General features: G+C 43.7%; 1 protein-coding gene across 2 annotated transcripts; it reads left to right on the top strand.

Moving 5' to 3' along the window:
* Positions 1 to 413: 413 nt before the first annotated feature.
* LOC123052111 (exportin-T) lies at positions 414 to 9,357 on the top strand. 2 transcript variants are annotated; one of them, XM_044475204.1, is made up of 15 exons: positions 414 to 2,170; positions 2,252 to 2,347; positions 2,455 to 2,544; positions 2,631 to 2,735; positions 2,938 to 2,997; positions 3,202 to 3,264; positions 3,346 to 3,441; positions 3,995 to 4,159; positions 4,933 to 5,106; positions 5,245 to 5,310; positions 5,427 to 5,525; positions 6,715 to 6,861; positions 8,197 to 8,350; positions 8,437 to 8,498; positions 8,886 to 9,357. In XM_044475204.1, exons 1-13 carry the CDS (start codon positions 479 to 481, stop codon positions 8,284 to 8,286), a joined length of 2,943 nt encoding a protein of 980 aa, XP_044331139.1. In that variant the 5' UTR covers positions 414 to 478; the 3' UTR covers positions 8,287 to 8,350; positions 8,437 to 8,498; positions 8,886 to 9,357. The 2 variants fall into 2 exon arrangements, with proteins under 2 accessions (XP_044331139.1, XP_044331138.1); XM_044475203.1 differs by having other exon boundaries at positions 415 to 2,170; positions 8,449 to 8,498.
* Positions 9,358 to 10,496: the final 1,139 nt, after the last annotated feature.

Raw genomic sequence — 10,496 nt, 5'->3', positions numbered from 1 at the left:
GACCCTCGTCCGACTCAGCATATTGTCCACACAAGCACGCCACGTCAGCCTGGCAGGTGGGCCCAACTTGTCAGTTTCACTGTTTTCATGAGCTTATCAGACAATCAGTGCTCTTCGTTAGTCATTAGGCACATAGTTGGTGTTTTTTTATGACCTGGCTCAAATCTAGTACTGACCTGTTACCCTAACCCCAAATGTGATGGTTTTGGGTAAATAACTCCGAAAAACCCTAACAACAACAACTAAGAGAACCCAAAATCAGCCCATAAACCCATAAATCCGGGCAAGCCAAACCCAAAATAGAGAGAAGAAAAACCAGCCCCGTCTCAACAACTCTGAAGCAAAGGAAGGGAAAGGAAAGAGCAAAGCAAACCCTCCCGTCGTCCCCCCTCCGCCGTTATATTAACCCCACCTCCGCCTCCGCCCCCTCTCTCTCTCCCCGTCTCCGCCCCCTCCACTCAGATTCCTCCGCGCCTCCATGGACGACCTAGAGCAGGCCATCCTGCTCGCCTCCGACTCCCCCGCCGCGGCCTCCGCCTCCCCGGCCGTCCGCGAGGAGGCGCTCGCCTTCTGCGCCCGCGCCCGCGACGAGTCCCCGCCCTCCTCGCTCCTCCGCCTCTGCCTCTCCGGCCTCGCCTCCTCGCCCCACGCGCACGTCCACTTCTGGTGCCTCCAGTCCCTCCACGACGCGCTCCTCCGCCGCCGCATCGCCCTCCCCGACGACCTCGCCCTGCTCCGCTCCTCCCTCCTCTCCCTCGCCTCCGCCTCCAACGCCGCCTCCCCGCCCTTCCTCCGCAACAAGCTCGCCCAGCTCGTAGCCCTCCTCGTCCGCCTGGATTACCCGCATGTCTACCCCTCCTACTTCCTCGACCTCCTCCCGCCGTCGCCGCCGCAGTCGGGCCCCACGGACATGTTCGCCCGCGTCCTCATCTCTCTGGACGACGACCTGCTCTCCCAGGACTACCCTCGCAACGCCGACGAGACCGCCGACGCCTGCAGGGTCAAGGACGCCATGCGAGCGCAGTGCGTGCCCCAGATCGCCCGCCACTGGCACGACGCTGCCGCCACTCTTGGTGCGGCCGACCCTCCCACTGCCGCCGTAGCCCTTGATGCGGCGCGCAGGTGCATCTCCTGGATCGATGTTGCGCTGGTCGCCAATGATGTGTTTGTTCCTCTTCTATTTGACATTGCCCTGTCCCCTGCAAGTGCTGCCCCTCTTGCTGCGGCGGCGGTGGGGTGTCTTTCTGCCGTGGCTGCAAAGAGGATGGATGCAAGGGCGAAGGTGGCGTTGCTCAGGTCACTACTGTCTGCACAGCAGGGGCTTGGTAGCCCAGACAGTGGGTTAAAGATGGCATCTTTGGTGACGACTTATGCCGTGGAGGCTCTTGCCTGTTATCGCAAGCTTGGCCCTAGTGACGCCGATGGAGCTGCGGCATTGGAAATGCTCGAAGAGGTGCTGCCAGCTGTATTTTCGGCAGCAGAAAGCTGCTATGAGGAGGATGTTGATTCTGGTTCCGTGCTCGAGTTCTTAGCTGGCTACGTCAGTACAATGAAGGCTCCATCTGAGAAGCAGCTGGGGCACTTGGGGCGGATCTTAGAGGTGGTGCGGCAGCAAATGACATATGACCCAGTTTACAGGGTGCATCTTGATGTGCTCGACAAGATCGGGAAGGAGGAGGAGGACATGATGGCGGAGCAACGGAAGGATTTAGTGGCATTGTTCCGCAACATTTGTCGGGTAGCACCAGCTGCCACACAGCAGTTCATAAAGGGGTTGATTGTGACGGCGCTCTCATCCGCAGAAGCTACCGTTGAGGATGTTGAGGTCACTCTTACTCTTTTGTACCGGCTCGGGGAAGCAGTGAGTGAGGAGGAGATCCGTACTGGGTCTGGGCTGCTCGGGGAGCTTGTGCCCATGCTTCTTTCTGCGAGATTCTCGTGCCACTCACACCGCTTAGTTGCACTGGTGTATCTTGAGACAGTTACACGCTACATCAAGTTCATGCAAGAGAATGTACAGTATGTGCCACACCTTCTTGCCGCATTCTTGGATGAGCGAGGCATACACCATCAGAATTCCCATGTGAGCCGCCGTGCGGGATACTTGTTCATGAAAGCTGTCAAGTTGTTGAAGGCAAAGCTAGTCCCTTACTTGGATACCATTTTGCAGGTATTTCCTTGTCCGTTTTTTAGATACACACACCATCTAGTTTATTGTGCTAGATCTGAGGCTGTTTTGTTTGTGAGTTAGAGCTTGGAAGATGTCCTAGGACAATTCACTTCAATGGACTGGGCAAATAAAGCGGCAAAGCTCTCCAGCTCAGAGGATGGCAGCCAGATTTTTGAGGTGCATTGTCCATCTGTCTCTATAGCATAACTTGGCTTGCACCTAGTTGTTTATGTTCTTTAATTGGGATACTGAACTTGGACCACTGGCATGATTTCTTATTGCAGGCTGTGGGGTTGTTGATCGGTATTGAAGAGGTATCACCAGAGAAGCAGGTTCAGTGCTTGACAGCTTTGCTGAATCCTCTCTGTCATCAGGTGATTGTTTCCCTTCTGTCCAATATGATAGCTCTAATTCTCTAGGAGAGAGGGAACTTACTGGGTTAAGTGAAAATCAATTCCAGATCGAGTCGCTTGTTATGGGTGCCGAAGCACAAGGGCTCGAAGAATCATCCCCGAGAGCTATAAGTCTTCTACAGATTGTTGTTGCATTGAATATGGTTACCAAGGTATGCTTTACATTTGCACCTAAAGAAGAAATGATCAATAGGACATCCTGTATTCTGTGGGGTAGTATACGGAGCCATGTCTGGTATTTTTTTTCGTGTTCTGGCATATTTTCTAATCTAGTTCTGATTTACTCTTGTGTAAATTTCTAGTTCTGTACATATGTATCACATCCTTACTTAGTTCGGGTGTTGTCTTTTCTAGGGCTTTAATGAACGCCTCGTGATGATAAGTAGGCCAACAATTGGTGTCATGTTAAAAAAGGTAAATTCTATCATTCTTTACTTCCATGTTTTCACTTAATCTTTTGCGTGGTGATGTTTGCTTGTTGTTAAGTAGCATATGCAAGTGGCTGATGAAGAGGACATTTGCCAAGTCCTTGATTACTCTGCATCAATAAACAACATATCCATGGTCTTTGTTTTACTCTTCTTCTGATGCGATATTTTCTTACCACTTTGTCTTCAGACCCTTGATGTTGTTCTACAACTCCTTGTTTCATTTCCTAATGTGAGGCCCCTGCGATCAAAGGTAAATCTGAACCTGTTTCTTTAAGATCCTCGTTAGTTCACTGTTTGGATGATTAACCACTTCAAACTTATGCAAATGTAGGTCATATCCTTTCTGCACCGCATGATTGAGATATTAGGAATCTCGGTGCTTCCATGTATCCCGATCGCACTAAGACAATTGCTGGTTCATAACGAGGTATTTGTTTTTTTGCTTATGTTAATTTGAATTTACTCTTCTTGGTTCTTTGCTTTGCTGTCCCTGCTGATGTGTAGTACCTGCAGCACTTAGGTTTCTTTTCTCAGTAACAGTTCCTTGCACTGTATATATGCAGAAAATATAATAGAAAAACATAGAGTTGTTTATATCTGTTGAAAAGGAAACGAAATCATGCCAAACAGCAACATAGGACTGCAGGAAGAATTCATTCTGGTCCCAAAACTTATAAGAGATCTTGGTAGTGAATATGCAATGTCCGTAAATGGATTTGTATGTATAACCACTTGAGTCGTGCTCCTCGTTTCTCGATTGGAAAAAGGACATTAAATACTTCTTCTCAGTCACTCCCGTTTCTTGGATATACTTGGCACAAATTTCTTTCTGGTACCTGTCGAACTTCATACTAGCTGCATATTATTACTTCGAGCAACATTCTGTCACTTGTGTACTCTTTTATTAAAAAAAGGCTTCCTACAGCTAAAATTATGTTGCTCCATCTGGGCTGCTCACATCATTATTTGTTTCCATACAGGCAAAAGATATGGTGGACTTCCTTGTATTGTTAAACCAAATAATATGCAAGTTTAATTCTTCAGCAAGTGGCATACTGGAGGATGTCTTTCCTACTATTGCAAGTCGTATGTCTGTGATATTGTCACAAGATGCCTTTTCTACTGGTCCTGCAGGCAATACCGAGGTAAAGTTAATCACATCCGTAAACAATAGTTTTATTTATTTTCATGTTTGTAGCTTCCTGTTCTTGTATTCGTCTCTGTGATCCTAGAATGCTAAATACTACCTCCGTCCCAAAACAAGTGTCTCGGTGGGAGTACTTTACTAGTGCCTTCTAGATCTAAATGTATTGGATTGATAGGGATATACATGTACCACGTGAACCTCTTTGTTACCCGTGGTGTCATACTTCCTTTCTTCTTTGTTTCTTTCTGATGGTGCAACTCCAGTTAACCTCTGGCAAAACTATCTACTGACATCGACAAGCTTTTCAGAACTGCCCATCTTAGTCATTATACTCGGTGGCATTACCTTCAGTGGCCATATACTACTTAACTTATTATTTTTTATTTTGTAAGCATTTGGATTTTGCCGTATTTGATAGTTTGTCGTGTGCTTGGGCTTGGGCTTTCGGGCAGCCCACCCTGGGGGTTCTGATCAAGGACGAGTTGTCCCCTTTGTCATTGGCCTTCACATGTTCCATTAAAGACATGCGTCCCTCTCTGTAAATTCCGCCTCCCTTAATGAATTGGTGGCGCTTCTGCTGGTTGCTCATTTTTTTTGCAATAATGTCGTTATATACGTCACCTCACCTTGTGTAGCTAGCTTTTGTCCTTGGCTAGTTTATTGCCTGCATCCTTTAATTCTACCTACTTTCCTTATTCTGGTAGGCGTCAATTGGGTTCTAGATGAATTACAGGCTTCCTTATATACTGTATTCATTTCTTACTGTTGCAGGAAATGCGTGAACTGCAAGAGCTGCAGAGGACATTATACACATTCCTCCATGGGATGGTTACACATGATTTGTCTGCAGTTCTCCTTGCTCCTACCTGTAGGCAGTATTTGGAAACCATAATGCAGCTACTTTTGTTTACTTCATGCAGTCATAAAGATATACTGCTCCGGAAGGTCAGGATTCCAGTTATCTTGATTTACAATATTTCTTTTTATTATAGCTATTTTCCACTTCTTTTTTTTCCTGCGATGAAATATAGCTATGTTCTCCACTTCCACTGTTCACTTACATCTTGATTATGGTTTTGTTAGGCGTGTGTGCAGATTTTTGTCAAACTTATAAAAGACTGGTGCACTACATCCAAAGCTGATGATAAGGTATTGCTGTGTTCACTCTGTTTGATCTTGCGCTGTTAAGTGTCTCTCTAGTACCTGGACAGTTGTATTACTCATAAATCTCATGTGTTCCTGTTTTTACTTTCTTGTTTCATCAGCTTCCTGGCTTCCGAGTATTCATGATTGAGAAGTTTGCTACTGGTTGCTGTTTATACAGTGTCCTTGAAAAATCATTTGATTTACGTGATGCAAATACGGTAATAATCTTGCAACTTGCAATCCTTGTGTTTGCTGTGTTGAAAGTAAACTTTACATGATTATTTGGCTGTTTGTCCGGCTCTATCTGAACCTCCGTAAACTTAGTGACACCCATCTTAGTGGGAGCTATAGGCATCAAATTTTGTGAACACTGCAACTTCCTGTGGTGATAGTTACTTAATATTATATTGCATTACTTGGTAAGTTAGATTTCTTACCGCCTACACCAGGTTTACCAAGGAAAATGGCAATATAAATTTGGGACAGCCACAGTTCCAAAGTAATATAAATTTCAATTTGTCCAGGATGATTATTTAGTCTGTTGTCCCGTAGTTCATATCAGCTTTCTTAAATATCCCGGGAATTTCACTCAAGAAAAATAAAGTCTAGTTCTGTCATTGTAAGGGAAATTCTAAACCTTACACTTAGTGTAATATGGCTGTATGAAGCCTCTATTTCTGTGACGTTCCAGAGTGAAGAGTTGCATTAAGATCTTATTAGCCATATGCTGTTTTTAATCCATCCAATTTTGTAACTGAATCATCCTTAGAGATTACCCCACCATCTTGGGTCCTTCCCCCAGAGAGGACTGGGGTGGACGGATGTAGATGGGATTTTGAAAAATCCCAAGCGATAAGTTCCAGAAAAGCGTAAGGTGATGGCATTTACCCTTTACCATATGAAATTTATATAGTTTTAGTTCTCAGCTACACACTATATCAATCTGACCTTTGGCAGAAAAGAGTGTACATGTATCATTGCCCAACCTGTTAAGTTTTCTACTATGCAAGGGATTGTAGAACAATTACCTGGTCAGTTCCATTTTAACTGGGGAAAACTTTGTTTTGGCCACTCTAGCTTTTCCCTTAAACTGATAGAGTTGTACAAAACGAGATGCTGAGTTGGCCATCCTAGACAAGTGATTTTGTTGATTCATGATGATGATTGATAATTAGAGCGCGTGGAGTCAAAACTGAACATGTACTAATGCAGTTCAGACAGTTATAGCTGTAACGTGGGTTCCATAGAGCACCAGTATGTTTTGTTGACTTTCAGAATTCCTGTGCCGTCATTTTGCAGCAGCATTGTAGTTAAAATCTGCATGCTGTTGCATGGTGATATATTGACCAATTCTTTATGTTCAAAAGTACATGGTGATGTATTGACCAATTGGTTTATTTCTTCTAGCTTGTTGTCTTTGGTGAAATTGTGATGGCTCAGAAGGTTATGTATGAAAGATTTGGGGAGGACTTCATTGTAAATTTTGTAGCAAAAGCTCTTCCAGAAGCTCACTGCCCACCAGAGCTAGCTGAACAGTACTACCAAAAGTTACAGGTACAATCTTATATTGACCTCGTGTTATTTCTGGTTCCTAATCTATATTTATATCTATATATATGTATGGTGGATCAGAGGAACCACCTTTGTTCTTAAGACTAGAAATTCTCTCGTGATTAAGAAAAAAAGAGTAGAATCTACAGCACACACAACTTATTATGTTGGAGCCAGATTATGACTGCCAATTGATCTATGTCAACATTATATCTATTACTCCCTCTGTAAACTTTTATAAGACCTCTTAGATCACTGCAAAAGTTTACAGAGTGAGTACATTAGTACAAGGGTACAACAAATACAACTTGTGCTTCAGTCACAGGCTTTAGAGTGTACAGCAAATACGACTATATTCTCAATTGTAAACATACGAGTTGTAGTACATAGCCGCAAAGTTAAGCGGGCAATTTCACCAGTTGCTGTAATAATACCAGAATAGACATCGAAGTTGCTATATGCAAACTCAAAAAGTTGAATCACTGTTCTCAAAAACTGAACCTACATGTCTCTGGACTATTTTTGATACCGGACTATTGTCAGGTTGATGGATGTGCCATCAGTATGACATTTAAGTTAGGAAACTATTATTAGTATCATCTCTTAGGAAACAAAATGTAGTTGTTCACACGGTGAGTATATACTACTCCCTCTGTCCCATAATATAAGATCGTTTCGCAAGCTGTTTTAGCTTGCGAAACGATCTTATATTATGGGATGGAGGGAGTAGCTCTTAACTTGTGTCTTCAGAGAAATGGTGATGGATGAACTGTTGGATCTCAGTAAGATCGTTTCGCAAGCTGTTTTAGCTTGCGAAGTGATCTTATATTATGGGACGGAGGGAGTAGCTCTTAACTTGTGACTTCAGAGAAATGGTGATGGATGAACTGTTGGATCTCAGGGCTATTCCGTTGCCTGGGGATGCTTTTCGGCCTGTGGGTTCCATAGCTGGTGTGGTTGGAGAGGATAGTTGGGTTAGGGTCTTAAGTATTAGGGAAACTAGAGTTTATCTACTGTTTCCTTGAATCCCTGGTGTGCCAGTTTGTATCCAGTTAGAGTTGGTTCCACACAGCTCTAATTGGAGGGTTTAGTCATCTTTTTTTGCCCGCTTTGGGAAGGTTGCTTAACTGAGACTTGAAAGTAACATTGATTAGTCGATGACTCCCATCTTTTGTTTGTCCTATTACTCTGTGAGGGTTGTTTCTTTGTAATGTGGAATAATTATAGATGCTGTCCATGATTCATGAATACCTGATCTTATTTGTAGCATATTAAAGTCTTCACTTTGTAATAGAATATTTCTTGTTGTAATCAATGTAGTTTTTTTTTCTTCAACAGGGAAACGACATAAAGGCATTCAGGTCATTTTATCAATCACTTATCGAGAAAATAAGACAACAGCAGAATGGGAGTCTTGTGTTCAGATAGCATCTTTCTATTCATTTTCAATCTGTTTGCCAGAAGACTCCTCAGCTGTATGATTTGAGTATAGGTAGCTATTTCTGACTTATTTACGTTGTTTTTTTCCTATCTATTTTGCCACTATTATTTCAATCCTATTTTCTTTCTTTACTTCATTTAAATTTGCAGGGTAGTTGTATCAGTGATGTATATAAAGCTACCATTTCTGAGATTAGAAGGTATTGTCTTGCCATTCACATAGTTATTTGTTCCTATCTATTATTATCTTGCTATGTATGTTCCATCTTTTTTGTATTCTTAAGAACTGTGCATCTTATCGATCAATTCTTCCATTCTGATGGCTTAACGAACCTATAGAGATTTGTAAGAGCGGAAGTCCTGAATGCATTTATCATGAATTCCATAAACATGTGACATGTCCTTCACCAAGCAGTGTAATGCGATGCATCCTTTTGAACTTTTGGTGGTAGTCTGTTTAAAGTTTTCACTATTTTCGTTTGCATCTTCGATAAACTAAATATTTATATGTACTTTCACCCACCATTCCTCATTTTAGTTGTGTGCTATCTGCATACAGTTTGAACTGGCCTTTTGTATGCTTGCAGATGTATACTGCGGGAACATTTTTACAGACTATATGGCTGCCGTGGCGAAGTTGACTGTTCACCGCATGTCATCGGATGCATGGAAGTATAACCCAAGAGTTTGTCATGAGAGAAAAAAAAATACAACAGGGTTCCATTTATTCGTTTGGAGACTTCTCACCAGAGTGAATTGGTTGTTTGTTCTCCTACCCGGGCTTGAAATTTTGTAAGGTAATCTCAGTGAGCTAAATATCCGGGATAGAAAGAGGTGTACGTGTGGGCTGTGTTTTTCCTGACAGAAGTTGTCGCACCGCCTGTTGTCGTGTACCAAATTTTGTCGAGCTGCTGTGGTTGGTTTCCACCCCCATTTAGTTAGCTGGGGGTGCTGTACAGACTCTATAATGTTCACCTTCTTATTCGTCCGTCCCATCTAGTGACTGCAGTGGTATCACTCTGGTGGTACGCAAGGTTTGAGCTGCTGGATGTCTTCTCATATCCAAGCTTGCAATTTTGAAAGTTTTCCTCGCCTGTTCCACCCGTCCTTTTCTGAAGTTTTTGCAAATTTGAAGTTTCTGGTGGTACGCAAGGTTTGATTTCGGATCTTCGAAACAAGGAAACTGCATGGTTTGATTTCGGATCTTTGAAACAGAAGACTGCATTGTTGGTGACAACGATGTGTCCTCCTTCCCTGTCTTTGTTGAGTTACATCACTGTTAGGCAGAGTGCGTGTATATTTGGCTGGGATGGGATTGGGAAGGCCGACAAGAGGTTGGCATGGTCCGAGTCTCCGATTCTTCTGGTCTTTGCCAAGGGAGTGGCCGTGAACAGAAATCCGTGCTGAAGACGGCTGTGGCCTGCTTTTATCATGTGCCACTATTGCCTTTGCAAATCTATTTGATTGCGCACAGTAGTCTGTATGATTGTTGCCACAACACTATTAGATCTGACAATCTTTTATGGACCATCGTGTTGAGCGCTGGCAGCTCTTTTTTTTTAGAGTATGCAAGAGCGTACCATAGCTTTATAGAAGGAAGAAAGGATATGTACAAAAGATTAAGTGTTAATTAAATGCCACAAGCGACATCCAACACAACCTCCACTCCACTCAAACTACGGACTACTCACAAAGATGTTGAACTCCGCAACTCCGGCTTTCGCCCACACACTAAGCTCTTGAAAAATGAAATCCACCGTGCCCAACTCGTTCCTCACTACCCCACTACTAAACACTCTCATGTTGCGTTGTTTCCATAGGCACTAAGCGATGAGCTTCACGATGCAGTCAAAGCCAGCTCTGGAGGCCTTGTCCAACCTCTTCCTCACCCTACACCACCAGTTATCCAAGTTGTCCTGATTGGAAGGTAGGAGTGTCAGACTTATCCGCAGTCTGGAAAAGCAAAGGAACCAGACCTGCCTTGCATACACACATTGCATAAGAATGTGATCAACTGTATCTTCCTCTTGCTCGCATAGATAACAGGGTGACCTTTCGTCCTGTAATCTATGCCTGAATCTCCTATCCGCTGTCCATAAGCGATACTACACCGCTAGCCATATGAACAACTTGCACCCCAAAGGTGCCGTGCCTTTCCAGATTGGCCCAGCCGCCTGCATCTCAATGGCTCCCTCACA

This window comes from Triticum aestivum, chromosome 2D (genome assembly GCF_018294505.1).
Source record: "Triticum aestivum cultivar Chinese Spring chromosome 2D, IWGSC CS RefSeq v2.1, whole genome shotgun sequence".
NCBI lineage: Eukaryota > Viridiplantae > Streptophyta > Magnoliopsida > Poales > Poaceae > Triticum > Triticum aestivum.
This window is presented reverse-complemented; position numbering and strand designations above follow the sequence as displayed.

Bases quoted from the DNA above. Each gene is read 5' to 3' on its own strand.
- LOC123052111 (XM_044475204.1), top strand. From the start codon at position 479: ATGGACGACCTAGAGCAGGCCATCCTGCTCGCCTCCGACTCCCCCGCC. The intron at 2,171-2,251 runs GTATTTCCTTGT...TTTGTGAGTTAG, and splicing joins ACTTGGATACCATTTTGCAG to AGCTTGGAAGATGTCCTAGG. The intron at 4,160-4,932 runs GTAAAGTTAATC...TTACTGTTGCAG, and splicing joins GTCCTGCAGGCAATACCGAG to GAAATGCGTGAACTGCAAGA.